A 21,369-nucleotide genomic window follows, 5' to 3' on the forward strand; every position below is an offset into this window, starting at 1 on the left:
TTTTGATATGTATGAAGATACCATATAAACTTACATTTTGGCCACTAAAGATTTAAGATCAGCACTCCAAGTTAACTCCGTATGTTTCTTACCATTTCTGGTGGCAAGCAAAAAAAAAAAAAAAAGACAGCATAAATATCAATAAAAGCAGAAAGAATATAGGCAATTTCTCCATTTTAATGTTTTTCTCATCATATTGATATAATTAGGGCTATGACAATTTCAGTTTGAACAGCTAAGAATTTAGGTCTCTAAAGTAATTATGTGTCCTCATTTAAAAAACAAAAACTGTATGCCTAGACCTAAGATCCTCTCAGACCTGTTTCCTTTGAATACTAGCACTTGTGAAAGTGGTCACAGGCAAAGAATTTACTTTTGAGTTAGTTAATTTATGGTTGATGTCTTGTCTGGTTCACTACTCTCAGAAATATGCTAGTCCTCAGAAGTCGACTGGCTGGCTAATTTTACAAGAGAAGTAAGCAGACAATATGAGAAACTAAGCCACACTACAGAGAAGTAATCTCTGCCCAACATGAGACATTGCTCTTTGGGATGAGATGAAGGCAGCAGTTGTACAAAATGAGTGCAGAGTAATAAAGTGCAGCAAGAACACTCTTCTGATGTCACAAGGAAGGAAAATAATAATATATTGTTGTTTCCACAGCCTCCTGTGTTGTGCGAGATGCTACCGGGAACATCAATGACACAGTTGTACCTGGGATGAGCTGCAATGGATCCGCCTGCAGCCTAGGCTATGATTTTTCCAGATGTGCAAGTCAGCCGTGTGATTATGGGCTGATGAATAATTTTCAGGTTTTAATGAGATAATACATATAATCATAAGCAATACATGGATACATAACTACAAGCATTCCAAATTATTATTTTCTGACAGCTAAATGCAAGAGGACATTGTCTTCTTCTCTGGAGACTTTCAAAACTCATCTGGATGCGTTTCTGCTTAACCTGATCTAGGTCTATCTGTGTTAGCAGCAGGGTTGGGCTAGATGATCTTCAGATGTCCCTTCCAACCCCTGCCATTCTATGGTTCTATGATTCTATGACAAGCAAAAAACTATCGGAATAATCAAAGGGAAAAGTCCTCTGCATTCCACATTACCTTCATTCTGCCCATCACTAGCCTCCCAGCACTCTGGTAGGGTCTTTACCTCTGCTTTCAACAAGTACCATGCAGCAGTATATGTCATAACATCTTCAAACTCAAAATCTAGACTTTAATAGAGACCTGAGGAACTCCTGTTAGATGAGCAGCTCATCTCACTGCTCTTTACAAATGGATGGGATTTTACCTCAGGGGTGCTGTGGTGACTGTTCAAGGTTTGTGCCACTACAAAAACCAGAGTTCTGACTTCTTGAAAAGAAAGTATCCAAAAATAGCCAAGTGAAATATCAGGTTAGAAGCAATGGGGTCTTTCTTTTAGGCCAAAGAGAGACTGTGTGCCATTTTTACTCTTCAAAACAAAGCTTAGGCAAAGCATCAAAGCAAAGCAGTTCTGCAGTCTAACAACCACAGCTCCCAGATGTCTGTTCAGCCCCTGTGCTTCATGGTCTGTGGAAGGAGCTCACCACCCACCTGCACTTGCTTTTCAACTAGACATTTGTAGCTTTTAAAGTCTCTTGCTTTTTTCCCAGCTTGCTCTGCTAAACGGTAGGGCTGGATAACCACCTTAAAAAGGATATGCTGTCCTTGTCACAGAAGACTTTTCCTTCCATTCTTGATAACTTGCCATCCTTACTCCCGCCTCAGTTTTGCTCAGACACGGGACAACCCTTGAAATGAGCCATAAACAGTTTCACTTTTTAGTGTGAGCACTCATGAGTAACACAGTAACACAGAGATTTTGCTTGCTATATGTTAAAGACAGAAATCAATTGCCTGTGTTTATTATATTTATCCTTGCCAGAATAAAGCCAGAAAAAAAATATGTCTTCATCTGAGAAATCTCCAGGATTAACTGATTTCTTTCCTAAAGTACTTCCTACACACCAAAAAGCACCTAGCAATCACATCTGTTCACTTCGTCTTTTAGCTTCCTTGTTTGGTGCTTCTAAACAACATTTTTGCTTCAATGGTCACAGTGCAGCCCCTATAGAAAGGCTAAAGGAAGCCTGACAGTGGCCATCATTGCTGCTGTTAAACCAGCACAATCAGGTATTCTCTTTTTTAGCCATATTAAATAGTCAACTAAAAACAAACATGCAAAACCCCAAAACCCCAAATCCAAACCAAAGACAGTGCCTTCCAAGCACATTTCACATTTTGGTCCTTTTTCCTGTCACTGTCGTCTTGCTACAAGTTGACTATTAACCCATCGGGTAGAGGCTGTTCCTTATAGCAACTAGTTAGTAAAGGAGGTAAGAAAACTTCACAGAGTACTAGTCTGCCTCAGCAGACAGCTCCATACTTGCATACAAATTTGGCTATTCCTCCATTGCTTTTTACTAAAACAAGAATAATAGCATTTCCCTGCTTCACAGTAGGTTTGTAGTCGGATTTATTGGATTTAGAAGCATGAAAAGCAGAGACATGTGGAAACAGAGTACTCAAATGGGTCTGTGAACAAAACAAGTGTATCCAAATATAAGCCTGATTATTCTTCCCCCCCCCCCTTTTTTTTTTTCCCTGAAGGTGATGAGCATGGTGTCTGGCTTTGGTCCTCTCATCACAGCTGGCATCTTTTCTGCTACTCTGTCATCAGCTCTAGCATCTCTTGTAAGCGCACCCAAAGTTTTCCAGGTAAAACTAAACCTTAAACATTTCCTTATACTATGGTTTTACTTCAAAGACACAGAAGTTAGTTGAATACTACATGCCAAATATGATATATATTTAAATAACAGTGACACATGGGAGGAAGAGGCAAGGAAAACAGGACCAAAAGATAAACTCTTCAGCTTAGACTAAGTAATTGATTTGTGCTTCAGTTTCCTCCAAATTAGAGTCTATTTAGCTATCTGGTTAATCCCTTTTTAAAGCACTGAATATGTATTATATGCCTGTAATTCCATTTCCTCACTGTAGGGGGATATGGACTCCCAATATAGCAGGATACTAGCTTATCACTGTGTTTAAATGTTTATGTGCCATCACATAAACACCTTAGTTGAATGCTTATGTGCCATAGAAGTAGATGTGCTTAAAGTTCTGATTTGTCTACCAGGCTCTTTGCAAGGACAACGTCTACAAAGGGCTCCACTTCTTTGCCAAAGGATATGGAAAAAACAACGAACCCATCAGGGGATATGTTCTCACTTTCGTGATTGCTATGGCATTCATTTTGATTGGTTTGTATATCATTACACAACTGCTACAATCTCATGTCCTGAAATCACATGAAGTGATATTTTAATACAATGATTAGCTATGGTTAGAAAAATTTTCACTCAGGCAAACTCTGACATAAGCCCAAGCAATTACATCACTCCTAAGGAAGACAAATTGAGACCAGAATGCAGTAAGGGGCCAACAAGGACTTTGGTAACATCTCAAGACTACCACAGCATCACTTTCAAAGATGAAAAGCAGGTGAAATTTCTGTTCCCTCTGCTGGAAGATGGCAATGCTTAGAACTATAGCAAACATGGCAAAGTCATCACTTTGAAAACGGTTTTCCAATTTCTGTTGCACGTAGCTATGAGGTAATGCTGAGATATTTAGAAAGCCTACTCTGCCAGGTTTTCCCCACAGTCAGCTTCAAAGCAAATCCCAGTTTGCCAACAGTGGTGGTAGAAAATCCCAGCTACCATATTTAGGGGTACTGGGATTTTTAAACAAGTTTTTCCAAGATCCAAAGTTCAAACTGTGACACTAAGTAAATGGGAAGTTTGGTAAAGAAAATTCAGATTGCCATTTAAAAAGCAAAACAGTATGGGTTTACTACATTTAAAATTCTGAAATTTACACCAGATCTACATCATTAAGAGCTAATCTGTAAAATCAGAGTATTGAGTATAACCTTGCATAGCACACAGTAGTATTAAAATCAGCATCAGCAGACATGACTTAATATGAATGAAGGTATGTCAAGGTGGCCTTAAAAGAGTACCACAGGAAAATACCCAAGATCTCCCTGGATGACAAATTCAGACAGCATTCAGATTTAATGCATCATCAGGAAAAAGCTATCCAACAGTCTAGGAAATTGGTACCTGTTCTGACTTGTTTGTGTGTGTCTTGCAGCTGAACTGAATACCATTGCTCCCATCATCTCCAATTTCTTCCTGGCTTCATATGCTTTGATTAATTTCTCCTGCTTTCATGCCTCATATGCAAAATCTCCAGGTGAGTCTGCATTTGCCAGTGATTTAAATGGGGGCTTCACATTCTGATCTCTGCAAGTTTTTGACTGTATGTCAGAGAAAGCTGCAGTACCTGTAAAACATCTAAGCTATGTCCTCTGAGGCTTTACTGCTTTCAATGAATATGATGACATTTTATTTATCTCCAAAAGATAAAAATAATGGCTCTATTTCTTACATTCCCTACAGCTGTACAGGATGCAAAAGGCTTTGGTGCATTCTCAGGGTATTTGTTTCCCCTCACTATCACACAACATGCGTGGATAAAAACCTATGCCAACTCTAGCCACATAAAGCAAGCAGGGTAGAGTGGGTAGCCGTTATGCCCTTTGCCTCCAAATGTAATGAATTTCTAGGAATGTTCAAAAGAACATTAATTGCACTAGAAATCATACTGCCTGGAAGCAAACATGTAGAACAAGACAAGTCCACCCAACAGCATCACCATAGCTCTTCAGTGGCTAGTGGCTACAGAATTGTAATGTGAAATGCAGTGAGGTCCTGTTCAGGGGCAACTTGAGAGTCACTCTTTACATTTTGTGCAGCAAAGGAACCTACTACTGGCTTTCAGGCTTGTGCATTGACACAGCAGAATAATTCTCATCATCTCCATGAATGAAGGGGTGAAACTTTAAGGAATAAAGTCAATCAGCTGAGCAACACTGGTTTTGTCACACAGGAAAGATCATTTCCTGCTGCTGTGAATCAATTATTAAATTCAAGAAGCGAGGAATAAATTTTTGATTTCCGGTGTGAAGAAACTGCAATAGTGACATAAACGCCTACATCAACTGTCTTTCTATAGATCTGCATGGGGCCATTTGTTCAGAGGGCAGAAAAGATTAGCATTGCTACTAATTATCTGCACAGCTGAGCAAATGGAGATATCCTCTACACAGCCTTGGAGCCAAGTAAAAATTACATCTATAGACTTCATGTGCGTGCATCTGACTCTACTCTGCCACTACTTAACATTTCACATGAAACTGCAACCATTTTTCTTTTCTCATTTCCTCCAGTTAATTTCTACCAATTCACAATGACAGATTATAATAATTGCCAGGCTGTAGGACAGCAAATTTCTTCACAGCAGGTCTTTCCCATTCCCTAGTTATAAACATGATCCAACACAGGGTTGCTCAGCCTCTTCTTGTATTTTCCATGTTTTTTCCGTCTCCAAAGAGTCTGGTCTGTAGAACACCTGGCAGAGACCAGCAAACCATGGAGGTTCTCTGCTTGCCTCATCATTTTCATTACTAGCAGGGGATGGATTCAGTACCACAGCTGAAGAGCAGCAGGAATCGTCTCTTTTTGAAGTCAGTTGTAAATGATTTTAGTTTTCTGCAGTGAGACAAGGCAATTTCCAAGTTTCAGACAGGTGCATTTACTCTCAGCAAGTGTTTAGCTCCCATTAATGAGTTCTATGTATATGGATCAAAAGGACACAGTAGTCAATTACCTGGAGTTGCAGGAAAATCAGTTTTCAGTTGTGAACCAATAAACTTTAATTTGGCAAAAATACATATAAACAAAAGGGCTACTCAGAGCCATGATGGACAAAGTAGTAGGAAAGGATTTGTAGAAAACAAAAAGTTTGTAAGACCCAGTACTCTGTACATATAGAAATATGTCATCTAACATCTAAGTATCTGCTGATAATCACAATGACAGAATCTGCACATATCACTACTACTCCTACTGACAGTCTGAAATAAATTTCACATGGGATTGTATGCACAAAATCAGTGGCTCACCATTTGATTAATATACTTCATGATCTTCCACTTTCCTCAATTCTTTCTAAACAGGTTGGAGACCTGCGTTCAGATATTATAACATGTGGGTGTCACTTTTTGGAGCCCTTTTGTGCTGCGGTGTCATGTTTGTCATCAACTGGTGGGCAGCCCTCATCACTTACGCCATTGAGCTCTTTCTCTATATTTATGTAACATATAAGAAACCAGGTAAGGCCACAACACTATTATTTTGTGCATATCAGGCTGGATTTTACAGGAATTGACTCTGCTTACAGAATTAGACATTATTTTTTCTTGAATGCCCTTTTTTTAGAGGGTAGTCTGAAGCATCCCATTCAGTATCACTTTATATAATAAAGATGATAATCTGGTAAATTTTTGCCTGCTTAACAAGCACTATAAGTACGGTTCAGGGCTTTGTGTAAACATTCCAGCACACTGCTTAATTCCCATCATGGCTTTACTACATTTGCACTTTTATTTGAGCACCACTGGTTATTTTTTTCCATCCACATGCAGAACCCTGCCTTAATTTTGTTATGCTCTTAGCTGACTCATCTAGGATCCTCACTCAGGATGTAAACCTGCTGCTCATTACACAACAAAAATGCAAGCTGAACTACTTATGAACTGATCATCCTTCAGCATCTCCCTACAATTCCTCATTAAACCAAGAAAGATAAGCATACTTTACTGCTGGAAAAAACTGCTTAGTAGCTCAGCAAATCACAGGACCTGCCGTCAGAAATCAGTGCAATACAATACAGTGCCACTACTAGACTAGATAAACTGGTTATTCATGTTGAGGATTAAACCAACCCAGGTCCAGATTTTAGTGCCAACCATCTTAACTTTCCCTAGACCTCTACACAAGACCATTACACAAAACTCCGCCTACTTGCACTAAGTATCTTGGTAAAAATGAAACTTAATCAGCATTGATGTAGATCTGAAAGCATGGAAAGCTTTCTTTTCTTTGTTGTTTTTTTTTTTTTAATCTGCCTCCATCCATCAAACAGCTGCACAATAATGAGAAAAGCTGTATATGCCAAAATTGGCTTTTGACAACAACTTTTGACCTAAATAATAGAACAGAGCTAATTGAAGCTGGCAGTGTTCCTTCCTGATGGTTTAATTTGAGCTTCCTGAAATTCCACACCCAGTACATGACTCAGGGCTGTCCATTTTACACACAAGGATACGGAGTTAATGAATCAGAGAAGAAAACAATTTAGAAGCAAGGGAAGAACGTTCTCTACAAATTTTTCAATTATTTTTTTTTAATCACAGAAGCAACGCCCATTTTATCGTGAAGCACAAAGAATGATAGCTCTGTACCTATGAACCACGAGAGAACATACCATGTTTTGGCTCATAGACAACATGGTTGCTGAGCTTTACAATAAAACAGAGAGAAACGCCCACGGTTTTATATGCATTATTTATCTTTTTTATATGCAGAAGTAAACTGGGGCTCTTCTACACAGGCTCTTTACTATGTTAATGCCTTAGACAGCGCTCTGGCATTAACTACAGTGGAAGACCATGTGAAAAACTTCAGGTAAGATTTTCAGTGAATATTAGTAAAATGGCTTATTTTGAATAAGTATATGACTCAATTAAATACAATTTCTTTTTTCCTCCTAACAGACCGCAGTGCATAGCGTTAACAGGAGCTCCTATGATCAGGCCTGCTCTGCTAGACATCACACATGCTTTCACAAAGAACAACGGGCTGTGCATCTGTTGTGAAGTGTACATGGTAAGGTCAACTTGTATAAATCTGAAAATTCAGCACCAGTGCTGCAGATCTCCATTACACATTCCACTCCCACTCAGCACACAATGTTCCCATTGGTGCTGATGGGTGTCTATGCAAACCATGAAAGAGATTCACACCGAGAATGAATTTTGTGATAAGTCTTGACGAGAAAGCTATCGGCTGATATAGAGCCTGCTGGTAAATGCCTCGTTGAGATGCATTTCAGAGTGCGCAGTAGGCAGACCAAAAATTGGTTTGAAAAAAAATAAAAGCATTACAAGGAAATATTTTATTATTTTTTAAAAATGAACACAGCAAGGCTTAAAAAAAGAAAACAAAACAAAAAAAAAAAACCCACAAAAAAAACCAACCCAGAACCAAAGAAACAAAACTTGAAGGATCAGAAGTATCTATTTCCAGCTTTTTCACTGATTTGCACTGTTGGGGCTTAGCGAGTCCTTCAGCTCTCTTTGCAGTGGTTTCTCCAAAGCTGTAACAATGCTAATTTTGAGGATAAACATGCTCCTCTGAGATCTAAAGAGAGGACCAACTATATTTCTAGTTATAAATACACAGGAAATGATGTAACTGAAAGGATGAAGATCTAGTCTCTCATTAGGACAGAATGAAAATAGATGGGTTTCTAATGTAGAGGAGAAAAGGTATTTTAAATATTACAATAACCTTTTAATTTTGAGAGTGAAAAAAAACCCAGCTCATAGCAAGGATCGAACTAGTCAGTCCAGGCAAGATAATGTGTCCCTCTACAGAAGTGTAAGAAAAATTCATTTGATGCTGCCACATTGCAGAAAGGGAGTACAGAAGACCTGATTGTTCTCAAATCAAATGAATTGATAAAGATTGAATGGTCCTAATTATTCTGTACTGTAATTTTTAGCTTTCCCACTGCAGTCAATAAGCATAGAATCAATCCCAAGAAGATACTGAGACTATGCAGCTTCCTAAAGTTGTCTCAGCAAGTTTTTTGTATTCTTAGGCACGTTTCTCTAGTATGAGTACTTTCTGTTGAGAACTGAGATTTTGTTCCTGTACATACAAAACAATGAATCTATTTGGCTACTGTAAGGATTTTCCCATTTTTTTAAAATTAATTTCTTCAACTTCAGCTAAATTTAATCTGGTTAGTAATAAAAACATGACGTAATGAACCTTTGTGATTTGTAAAATTGTGATAAAAAGTGGATGATGAAATCCCTAGGGAGTATGTTGAAGAGCAGCCTACAATCTGTATCAAGCACAGCAAGACTACTTAGCCATAAACGTAACATCCAGCATATTTTGCCTCAAAAACTGACATGCTGATAGCTATGCAAGAATTTTTGAGACGCCATGCCAGGCGTCCTTGTTTTCCAAAGAGCAGCAAGAAAGTTCCCAAGAACATGATCATAGATGGTTCAGAGAGAGGTAAAACAAACATGGCAACTGAACACAAGGATTATTTAGAAGTTATTTGCCTCTGAAGTGGTGGCTACCTGTTGGCTTGAACAGCCTGAGTTTCTGGGAGAAAGGGGTATTGTGATTTTACTCCCTGCCTTCAAATAAAGTATTTTTGCAAGGCTAGTCTTAGGTCTGCAAATTCACTGGACTCCTTGTACAGTTGCACAAACATTAACACTGATAGAAAGGAGAAGTAAGGAAGGACACAGATAGGCTATCATCTCATAGAAGGGTAGGACTTGTCCCTTTGGCCAGCAGAAACGTATTGTGTAAGCCAGTTGTGATACTGACTTCAGGTACTCTCTTTAAAGAGGCTGGGAAGGCAGAAAACACTTTTTCCTCCTTTTCTTACCCACAAGGGAACTTCAATCACACCACTCACCCAACAACCAGGATTAAACTCTTCTCAAGTTACATGCAATAAATCCAACAAACTCCAGTAAATTTACTACCATCCAAGAATGCAGCATGACCTCATTAAAGGAAGATCACATGGACATACACTGCCCCACCCTTGCCAGTTTTCTGTCTGTACTTCTCACATGGAGTTCAGAAACACACATGAAGGAGAACCCCTGAGTGAATGTCAATTTAGCTTACTTTTGATTAGGTCAAAATTCACTTTTTAAACTACATGTCATGCTTAAAAACAAAACAAAAAAAAGGCAAAGACATATGACATATGAAATCTGCCAGGTTATTTCACAGCTTTACTTTTTTTCTGTATTTTCGATGGACTATCTAGAAAGTTAATTTTGAAGACTTTGTCTCCTTTTCTAGCAGCCAATACGAATTCACTGAAAGTAAATGTATTGCAGTTATTTCTACATCTATATAAATGTACAGTGTGTCACATTTTTTCAAGGGAAAAAAAAGGTTCAGTAAGGCTGAAAAGTGTTGGAAAAAAGGACATTTTGGCTTTACATGCATAACCACCATTTAGGATTTGATTGTTAATTAAGTGATCCTTCCTGTACATTTCCTTTTGTAATGATCAAGTTTTACACTGTTCTTGAATAGGAAACAAAATTTCAGCCTACAATATTTGCTATGGAGAAAAAAAAAAAAAAAAAAATCTCCCTTAACATTATTTTAACCAGTTTCCCAGTTTAGGGAAAAAACACAAACAAACAAACAAAACCCTACCACACACTAATTTAATTTAAATGTGAAAGATTCAAATGTAAATTTTGAAATACAATTTCCTAAGCATGAGTTTACCACAAACCTATCTAGTTTTATATTACAGGAAACTTCTACTAATTCCTTTAGTTATCTGTTCTCTTAGAACCACAATTGCAACTTGTCAGCATCCTCAAAAGCATGTGAAATTTTTAAAAGCACAAAAGAATTACTTCTGTACAAAATTAAATTTTCAAAAAATGTAAAGTTCAAAATTATCTTTCCATAACAAACCAGGCTGATACCACCTCCCAAGTTAAGCACAGAAAAATACTAATTGGATTCCAAGCACTTCTATCCTGGTACATCTGGTCTAATTACTGCTTCTGTCTCTGGTGCTGCTCCACAAGCTCCCACAGTTTTCATTTCTGCTCTTCTATTCTGCATTGGAAACCAAAGACTACCTGTCCAGGCTGATAACACTAAAAACAATATTTGAGACTCTTGAGTGTCCCTTACAGAGTTTCACCTTCACTGCAGAAGACCCGGACTACTGATTCAGCTTCCTAAAGACAACATGAAAGGAATAAACAAAGCCTAGCAAACCTTAAACTCAAACTTAAGAGCAGAGATGTTTAAAATCAATTAAATTCCAAATACATGCTTCCTAAATTTATCTCAATCTTTCTAAAGGCTAGGCTAGCAGACTTGATGGCTTTCCTAAGTCTAATCTTTTGGGCACCCACTGCCACTCCATTCTCTGCTGTCAAGTCATGGATTTTTGTTTCATTAAATTAGCAGATGATCACCTGAATAACCTGGTGACAAAGGCATTTTAATCTTTAATTGTATGGCAATAACAGGAGCTTAACTACATATATTTATATCTGCTGAGACTTATTTAGGTAGTCAAGTCAGGGAGGGACTTTATTCACTCTGAGATACTTCAGCATACCTTAGACAGTTTTCTAAGATGTGACAATCCATACTAGTCCTTCTTTCTGTCAGAATCATTGTATTTAAGTAGCATTAACATCCTCAGCTCCCAAAGAGAATATGAATTATGTTAGTAACACAGTTCTTTCCAAAGGGCTGAATCTATGTGAACCTTTTTGGAAATGTGTTTTTCTGACTCTCTCTATTTGCTCCCACAGCAGACTAGATAACTCCTTGAAAAAATCATTGTGTGATATATAATACAAAGCCTTCTTAAGAATATTTTATTGTATCATGCAGGGACCACGCAAGCTGTGTGTTAAGGAGATGAACAGTGGCATGGCAAAAAAACAGGCCTGGCTCACAAAGAACAAAAGAAAAGCCTTTTATGCAGCAGTGGCAGCTGACAGCTTCAGAGATGGAGTCAAAAGTCTACTTCAAGTAAGCTTTTTGTTTACAGAACACACAGAAGACTGTTACATCAAAGCATCCCTTTATGTAAAGCATTACCATTACTGTTTACTTCTTAAAAAGTCCTCTGCATATATGGATGATGTTATACACACAAAGGGCATTCTGGAGGTACATGTATATTATATTACAGATTATTTCATAAAGAGATCTAGCTCTGGGCTGTGGAATTATGAGACAAGTCAGACTGATTCTTTCCTAAACAAACAAGACATTATAGTAAAAAAAAAAAGGCATCTATAGGGCAATATATAAATGTCTATACAGCCAACACTTGATACACTTGAAATCAATTCCATTGTCTGTTATTACAAAGAATACGTAGTATCTGAGAATATTTTTGCATTAATTGAAAACTGAAAATGCCCAATATACATTTTCTGCAAAGAGAGGGCCATCTAAATAGTCTGCAATATTTTCCTATTACTGTAAGAATACAGAAGATAATTTCTAACAGTCCATTTAAAATGGCCTTAACGAAGCCACAGAGGCACTGTTTTCATATTTGTCACCTCCCTCTCTCTCACACATATATAAATATTTAAACATACAGGTATTGAGTCAAAACACAGGAAAAAATTCCCATCTTTTTCCCAAAATACACTGCAGAAAATACATGAATGCAAACTGAGACATTATGGAATTGACTAAACTACTCTGGGTAATAGTCACTCACTGATAGCCTACCAGAGCTCTTTGTACACTTGCTGAATGGAGCAAGATAAGATATTATCAATAAAGATCCCTTTGTTCTATCAAAGTCTCACAAGGACACATCATCTCGGGTTTATGCATTGTCTCAGCAGGAGATTCTTCTGATGTCTTTGAGAACTGTTGCAGTTTCACCGTATCCTCCTTTCCATCACTACTTAAACACTATTGCCAAAGACAACTACCAGACCACAAATAATTCGTCTCCAGCAAACAGAAGGATGACCACATCATCATTATTCTAACCTAAGAATGTCTGCATCGCTTTGCCAATCAACTATTCATTTTTATGTCAATGGTGCAGTTGTATCAGTGCTACTCAAAAAAACACACCAAGGTTCCAACAATTTTTACCTATTTTGTTTTTGCTAGTAGTAAAAATTGGAAAGTGTAACCACTTGACAAGCTGGCATATTTGTGAGTCTCCTCTTGAAGATTCTAAATACAATGAGTTTAAATTTCTATAAAAATTAGGTTAGCTGAATCTAGACCTGACAACCCTTACTTGTTCAGGTTTTAGCATCCAGGCCCTGGATTACCCCTGGAGGTAATCTAGTATCCTGACAAATCATTTGTTCATCCTGTTTATAAACTGTAAGTTGATCTGTAAAGCATATTCAGGTAATTTTGGATAATCTTTTGGAAAGAATACAGCAATCAGAACAGCAACAATTTCTAACTTCAAGGCAAAATAAAATTATTCTTAAGAGGATATGTGTATCTGAGGTGTTTTTAGAGACTTCAGACTCAGCTTGTCTATTAAGTACTCCAAATCCGATAAAAGCTTTACACTATTATGTTAGAGTGAGCATACAAACCGTGCTTGAAGTCTGTCTTGACTCCAAGTTATTGAACCATTTTAATGAGCATGTCAGAATAAATGCAAATGAATACTAATTTAGCAAAACTACATTTCTGTCATCTAAAACAATTTTTAGTTGGAATGATTTAGAACTAATCTTTCCGCTTTATGCATGGGTATGAGCATGAAGGACATTCATGAAACGCAATCCAGCTGTAAATGTCTCCAGAACATTACTTCAGTTATCTTTTGCCATTACTTTTCATTTACAGTAAAAGCATCTGTGCGTACCTTCTCAAGCAGTGTTTTAATATTATTAGGCCTCAGGCTTGGGTAGAATGAAACCAAATACCTTGGTGATTGGATTTAAGAAAGACTGGAGAAGTGCCACTGCCACGCAAGTTGAAAACTATGTGGGCATTATACAGTAAGTCACAGCTCAGCATCTCCTTTTTCACTCCTCTTAGATTAATACAGCATTTCATACAGAACTTCATGTGTAGAAACAATGTAAGAAAATACGTTCAAAGCTAGCTTCACACATGCTAGCTCTGTAACAGAAATTTCTGCCCATTAAAAAGATGTCCTTGGCTTCTCACAGCTAGCAAGATCTGCTTAGCAAACACCTGGCACTGTCAGAGCTGATGTGGCTTGACAATGCTACACAAAGAAGCTGCACTGCTCTCAGCAGTGTTTTTGCAGAACTGCATTTTCCCATTTTTAGTGGGCAGGAGAACAAACAACCCTAATACATATACTTAGGGAATAAGAGAATATCATGGAATTCTTCTTCTAAGCCTAGGAGATAGAGGAAGAGCCTTGCTTCAAATCCCAAGTGTGCCTAAGGCTCAGCAGCATTGTGGGTTGAGATTTAGATATGAAACAGTTATTTAGAAACAAGCTTTCCATAGATCCTGGCTCAAAATTCATCTGTAAAGCTGAAGCAAGTTAAAGAACAACAAAACTCACCCCAGCATTATTTCCTCAGAGAAGGGGGAAAAAAACCATTGGCAACCAAATTCCTAGAAAGTATTGTCAGAAAGACCCATTTCAGGCATAACCTCTTCTTTAAATGAGGGAAGAAAGCTGTTAGCACTTTACTTATTCTTGGGCAATTCCTTCTGTGATTTTACCTAGAACAATCTAGTACTTGGCTGCAATACCTCCCTGCAAGTACTAATGCTTTTACTGATCTGCTCAAAGTAGCTTTCCTTATAGACATGCATGATGCAAATGACATTTATTGTTCTTTTTTTTTCTTTTCAGTGATGCCTTTGATTTTGAGCTTGGTATGATTATTGTTAGAATTAGCCAAGGATTTGATATATCTCAGGTCCTCCAGGTTCAAGGTATGTGGTGACTCAATAACTGAGTATATGTGCTGGTTACATGCTCAGCACAAGAAGAATCTTAAAGTCACTGTCTAGTTTCTAGACTAGTTTCTACACCTGTAACTTCTACAGTTCCTCCCTGCTTCCGCAGTTTCAATCCTGTCTGAAATCCTTGCTGAAGCAGTGACAGGAGGAGACCAGCTGCACTTCTAAGTACCACCTCTGTGGAATGCTGGGGCCCAGAAAGTTCCCAGCCATGCAAAAATCTGGTACTCACAGGAAACATCAGCTTTTTTACATCCTTGTTCATTCTGCCTTAGGTTAGCTGTGCAAATCTCAAGGGAAAAAGGGAAAACCTTCCACCATACCACAACCATTCAGGCAGACATGCCATCTGGGTGGAAAAGGTGGAGGGAGACAGAGCATGAAGGCAGCTGAAGCCACATAAAACGGTGGCCTTCCTTTTTCTTTTAATTCTTGAGGACACAGAGGTCTTACTGGTTCCTGAGGTATCCTGTGGAGGGAATGATTCCATATAAAAACCTCATCAGAACAATTGTCTAGATTTTCTGCACAATGATTTTTCCAATTCTTGTAAGTCTGTCCACTTGACCAGAGAGATGGAGCCTAAACCCGGACACTACTACTTCAAGTGTACCTCACTCTCCCCACCCAGTAAATATTTTGCGTTACAGTGAGTTAAAGTCTGTAGACAAGGAGCACAGGCAAGCATAAAAACAAAAGCAACTCTTTGCTGCCGCCTGCTGTAAATCTGCCTTCAGCTTCTCCTCAGTTTCTCAAACACAGACTGCGCTCAGAACTGCTGAGAACCAACTAGAGAGTTGGGGCTATTCAGTCTGGAGAAGAGAAGGCTCCGAGGAGACCTTATTGTGGCCTTCCATTATCTTAAGGGAGCCTACAGGAAAGCTGGTGAGGGACTTTTTAGGATGTCAGGTAGTGGCAGCACTAGGGGGAATGGAACAAAAATAGAAATGGGTAGATTCAGATTTGATGTTCCAAAGAAATTCTTCACAATGAGGGTGGTGAGACACTGGAACAGGTTGCCCAGGGAGGTGGTGGAAGCCTCATCCCTGGAGGTTTTTAAGGCCAGGCTGGATTCTATGATTCTATAATGGGGGCTCTGGGCAACTTGATCTAGTGTGAGGTGTCCCTGCCCATGGCAGGGGAACTGGAACTAGATAATCCTGGAGGTCCCTCCCTCCCCTAACAATTCTATGATTCTTACAACAGCGACTCAAGGGCTAGAACTTAGTACTTCAGCTTTCTCACTTTAGGAAAACAGCTTTTCTATCGTGTTTTCAAATTCTTGGGAAAGAAACCTACCAACCAAATTCACAAACATAAACTCAATAAATAGCATCTCATATAACTATAAAATACAGTAATACTGAATTAGATGTGGAAAAGGAAATCTGAGAGCAGCAGAGCAGCATGTTAAGTATACATCACTGCTGTAGGTGTGGGCACCCTAAGTCAGGGCTTGCAGAGATTAATTCAGCTTCCTCCTCCCTATTGGTTTGCATGGAAAAAGCATTTTAAAATAATTTTTCCTCCCAGAAGCTTTACACTGTGTACAAAGTACCACAACACCAACATTATTTTAGTAAGTGAGTTAATTTACAATAGAAAGTGATGTGTTATCAGTTTTTTTATTTTTCCAAATATACAGAGGAACTAGAGAAGCTGGAGCAGGAGAGACTGGCACTGGAAGCTACCATTAAAGAAAATGATTTTGAAGAAGGAAAACGTGGCATCTGTGCATTCTTCAGAAAAGCTGGCACACTCAATATTTCAAGACATGAAACAAAAAAGGGTAAGTTTCAAAATAACAGCTTCTTCCTGACTCTTCAATGAATCATATTTTCACCAATATGCAAACTGGACTTTGCCTCAGGAATGTTCACCTTAGAGTCAAACAGAAAGCCCTGGAACCGGACCTACCCTGTGCAAAGTTGTCTTGGTGGCTACAACCATGTAACACAGAGACCATCCTCTGCTAGCAGAACACACTATCTTCAAAACCACAAATAACATTTCCTTCCCCTCCTTCTCCCTTTGCTAGATGAACTTCTTAGCTTAGCTTATGTTGAATTCTATTTGTCAAAAATAGTTATTAAAGTCTGAAGAATATACAGCAAGCTGGGTTTTGAGTTTTGGGGGGTTTTGATATGGTGTACTCTGTTTTTAAACAGAGGCCTTTTTTTTTCCCCTCCTTCTTAAAGAAAACAGGAACAGTAAAAATCTTTATCTCAACTCTTTACATCAGCACAGAAGAGTTTTTTGTATGTTACTTTCCCTCCCATCTGTGTAGGGAGAGAGGGGGCTTGTGAGAGCAGGCTCTGTTAACCCAGGACCCACCTGAAGCCAGGCTCAAATGCAGACAAGTATTTTCAGAATTTTCACCAGCAGAGGCTATTACATCTGTCTGTGCATGCAACTCCCACAGGTATCAAGAAGATCTACAGACTAAAAACATAAAATGCCATTATTCTTTACTTGGCAGACTTCAGTTCACTTTGCAGGCTTCAGCAGTATATGTTTTTGTAACAAATACCACAAGAGCACACACCCCTGTTTCACCTATCCTTTTTGATTTAGTTCAAACGTATAGAGGAAATACATATCACACACTTTGGCTCTATATACGAGATAGATGGTGTTAATAAATATCCCTGCTTCTCTGCTTTGCTTATACATGCTCCCCAGAGTTATTGCACCTTCCAGCACAGATGCTGGGACTCTAAAGGAAAGCCTGTAACTGCCTTAGAAGTATTCTGTCCACACTCTAGAAATACAGGAAAACCAAACAAAGCACTTTCATAACCTAACAGATCAGAGTAAAACCTCTAAAGAAGCCTGTCTGCTCCATTTATAATACTGCTCTGACACCATCTCTTTGAAATCATTGAAAGAGAAGCAGTAATAAAGCCACAGGCTTCAAAAGACAGAATGAGAGAAGACAGTTAGTACACAGGCAAGACTGTACCTTTTAAAGCCAGCCAAGCAAATGGCAACAATCAAAGTTTATTTTCAATTAACAATGACCCTCACAAGCACAGTGAAGTTGCCACATACACTTACTGCCTTCCAGTCTTAGCTTCACTCATGCTCTTGCTATACCCCACTAGCAATCTGCCCACCATTACTGTCATTTCAGGGAGCTCTGTATTTTATAACATACAGCCAAGCTTGTAAACAATGCAAAACAATGCTATTTACTTCTAAAAATCTATCAGATGTTTCCCAAATTGCTTTTTAAGGCCCTAGTGAATTTTACTTTAACTAAAAAGAACCAAGGAACAAATAATCAGATAACCCTTTTCAAGATGTTATAATCTAGTGACAAAGTATTACACAAGCTTTGGTTTCTGTCTATGTTGGTATATTAAAGTACATAGCATCTGTACTGTAATTTTTAAAAGATTTAAACCACAGAAATTGTGTCAGAAACAGTTTATTTTCCTGAAGCTTTCTTTCCCCTTGGTTCCCTAAAGCTACTTGTTGCCTCACTTGTCAGAAATCCTTCCACATTTTTTCTTTTTCATTACAGAGAGCACCATTAACACAATGCAGTCAATGCATGTGGGTGAATTCAATCAGAAGCTGCTAGAAGCCAGTACTCAATTTAAAAAGAAGCAAGGAAAAGGCACAATTGACATTTGGTGGCTGTTTGATGATGGAGGTAAGGAATTCAAGTGAGAACTGCAGGGAGAGATTTCTGTGTTACCAAATATAAAAACAGGCACAAGTTGTTTTCTTTTAGGATGACAGAGTCATTTTTCTGTTTGGCTTACATGTTTTAACATTAACTCATGCCCAACACTGCCAAAGTGAAGGACTGAATTTTTACCACACCATGCACTAATTTGATCTTCCTGCAACTTTGTATGTTCTTCTAGGTCTAACAATCCTAATTCCTTACATTCTAACATTAAGGAAGAAGTGGAAAAATTGCAAATTAAGGATCTTCACTGGAGGAAAAGTCAATAGGATTGAAGAAGAAAAACTAGTGTAAATATAACTGTATTTCTCTCACTGTTGATGTTGAATGTAATGCATATGCAGCAGGAACCTGTGAAAATCTCAATACAATTGGCTTGTACTGTGGGCAGCATAAACAAAAATTCTGCTGAGGTGTTGAGCTTATGGCATAGCCCTCAACGCTCAGTGTAAATGGATCAAAGGAAATTCACAGGCAACAGTTTTCCCCCATTAACCGCTCATATTCCCTTCTCCAAGAAGAGCAGTCTGCACTCTGTAATGAGAATATAATTACTTTTATGGGATTTACATGAGATTGTCCAGTTAACAGTAAGTGAAATTGCATATGAAACTTCTCATATGCAAATATCATAGACAGATAGCTCACATAAATGTCGTTAACTGTGGTAAAATGCAAAGAAGTTAAAGTGCAAGCTTATCAACTTTAAGACCAAGTTGATTTGACTTAGCATTAAAAAAAAAAACCTAGATCTCATAACCACCATTCTCCTTCAAGCAAATGAAAAGTACTAATATAAACTTATTTTTATCATCACTGTATATAGGACCTTTCCTTCCAAAGTACTTCACACATTAGAAGCACAGCCATTTTACCACTCAGGCCAATTTGGGATGGAAGTCACTAACTGCTTAATAAAGCACAGCAGCACATAGCAAGTTAAAAAAAAAAATCCCACCAAAACTCCAGTGAAAAACAACCAACATGGATATAAGAACAAGAGTTAGAATTTAGCATCCCTAGGATTCTGACACAGTGCTTCAAAAAGACAGCTGCCACAAGGATGCTGCCTTAGGATTTTGCTTTCACATAAGGGAAAGTTTACCCCTCTGTGGTTCTACCAGTTGAAAGGATTACCCTTGAGTCAACATATTTCTGTAGAGGAAGTTCACAAGTGTTTGTACAAGCTATTCTTATCACTGGGTAAAAAAAGCTTTACAGCTGCTCAAGGACCTGCAGGGAACTATTTCTGCACTGTCTAGAGACTCTGCCAAAGCTTGACTGTTCAGGACTGCAATTGGCTCCCGGATCTAGACACTCAAGTCACCAAATCTTGTTCAGAGGAAGTAGGAGGTATTGACATCAAATGAGACTTGTCAAACCCTGATAGACTTTCAGTTGCAGTTCTGGTACTTGTATACACTGCCTGTAGATAAAATATATAAGTTCCCAGCCATGCTTCAACCAAAGCTAGAACTGAAACTGACCCAACTAAACCTCTCTAACCTCAAAACAAATACACACAATGTTATAAACTATTCCTCCTGCCAGTTGGGGCAGAAAAGCAAAGTATTTTCTTTTATGAAAATACAAAGTGATAACATGTGAGTAGATCAATATAATTCATAAATGAAAAATATTCCTTTCCACATCAACCTTCCAGACCTAATTTTTGGCAACGCATAATCCATGCACAGAATTCTGATAATAATAGAATAAGAGAAGCCCTCTCTAAATACTGGAGAATTCTGTCCTAATGCATTTTGAATATTTTCCTTTGTAATTCAAGCCTATGCAAATATTTATAAGTACCACTTTTCCCCAAAACGTAAACACCCTTCTGTCTGCTATTCATTTTTTGTGATTTTCATTGATAGTCAGTTAAATGAATTACACTACAGCAATCACATCAGTCCAGTTCTGTAATTGGAAACTGAAACACTAAAGCATTTAGTGCAATTTGTCATATAGTTAGAGATAATGAGGCAACTGCATTTGATAACTTATTTATGAGTGCTCTTTGATGCAAGGCACTTGGAAATATAGTGATAAAACGTTCTCTCTTGTTTTCAGGATGGCTTCACTTCTGAGCAAATTCAGAATAAAATTCGCTGATATTAACATCATTTGTGATATCAATATAAAGCCCAACAAAGAGAGGTAAGAAACATTACCAAAATCCATTACTTAGCAGCTGGCCTTTGTCAGGAGCTTGTTTCTTCTGTGTTGAGCATTAAAAAAAGAAAAAACACCACAAAGAATAACACTATCATTTTAATGCAGTAATTTTCTAAATACCTAGAGCAGGAAAAAGAAAAGAACCTTTTAACCATCACAACTCAGAGGCAAAACTATAAGCAGTCTATTTCTTTGTGTTATGAAGACTAATTAGACACCATACTTATGAGCCACAATTTAACAGGCATTTCATGATGACTTTTCAAATCTATTTCAATTGCAATAGACTTAATTTCATCCTATTAGTCAGTCCAGTTCTCTTGTAAACTCACCATCTCTGCCAAGTCAGCCTTCTGGGTTTTACCCTGAATTCATAAATTCAACATTTTTCTGGACAGACATAGGCATACTGGTCCTTTCACCTGAGGGTGGTATTACAATACTCCCCTATCACTCAAAGATAATGAAGGTCAATGTTTGTAAAAAATTAACTTATCTACAGAATTAATGATCCTAGGTAGAGGTTAGGAAGTTCATAAAACAGTGCTCAGGAAGCTCCACCTCCAGTTGTATTAGGTAAAAAAAAACAACAACCACCCAACCAATAAACACACCCCCCAAAAAACCCACATTCAAATCCTTGCTTTCTAAAACATATCTCCACAGAAATCACTTATTTCTTCTACTTTATATAGAAAAAAGCATATAGCAGGTTGCTCAGGGAGTAACAAAATCCTAACTCAATTCACAACTCACTCAATTCTCACCTTGCTATGCTC

At 38.0% G+C, this 21,369-nt stretch overlaps 1 protein-coding gene across 2 annotated transcripts in view; it reads left to right on the forward strand.

Moving 5' to 3' along the window:
• SLC12A1 (solute carrier family 12 member 1) overlaps positions 1-21,369 on the forward strand; it is a 43,702-nt gene that overhangs the window by 17,963 nt on the left and 4,370 nt on the right. For both annotated transcript variants that reach the window (XM_054388169.1, XM_054388170.1), the window contains exons 10-23: positions 665-813; positions 2,651-2,758; positions 3,183-3,306; positions 4,202-4,303; positions 6,129-6,284; positions 7,539-7,638; positions 7,728-7,839; positions 11,656-11,796; positions 13,660-13,766; positions 14,606-14,688; positions 16,361-16,504; positions 18,242-18,373; positions 18,591-18,702; positions 20,486-20,572. In XM_054388169.1, the coding sequence (XP_054244144.1) occupies positions 665-813; positions 2,651-2,758; positions 3,183-3,306; positions 4,202-4,303; positions 6,129-6,284; positions 7,539-7,638; positions 7,728-7,839; positions 11,656-11,796; positions 13,660-13,766; positions 14,606-14,688; positions 16,361-16,504; positions 18,242-18,373; positions 18,591-18,702; positions 20,486-20,572 (1,657 nt within the window). The remainder of the gene's footprint in view (positions 1-664; positions 814-2,650; positions 2,759-3,182; positions 3,307-4,201; positions 4,304-6,128; positions 6,285-7,538; positions 7,639-7,727; positions 7,840-11,655; positions 11,797-13,659; positions 13,767-14,605; positions 14,689-16,360; positions 16,505-18,241; positions 18,374-18,590; positions 18,703-20,485; positions 20,573-21,369) is intronic.

Source organism: Indicator indicator, chromosome 16 (assembly GCF_027791375.1).
Source record: "Indicator indicator isolate 239-I01 chromosome 16, UM_Iind_1.1, whole genome shotgun sequence".
NCBI classification, from domain to species: Eukaryota; Metazoa; Chordata; class Aves; order Piciformes; family Indicatoridae; genus Indicator; species Indicator indicator.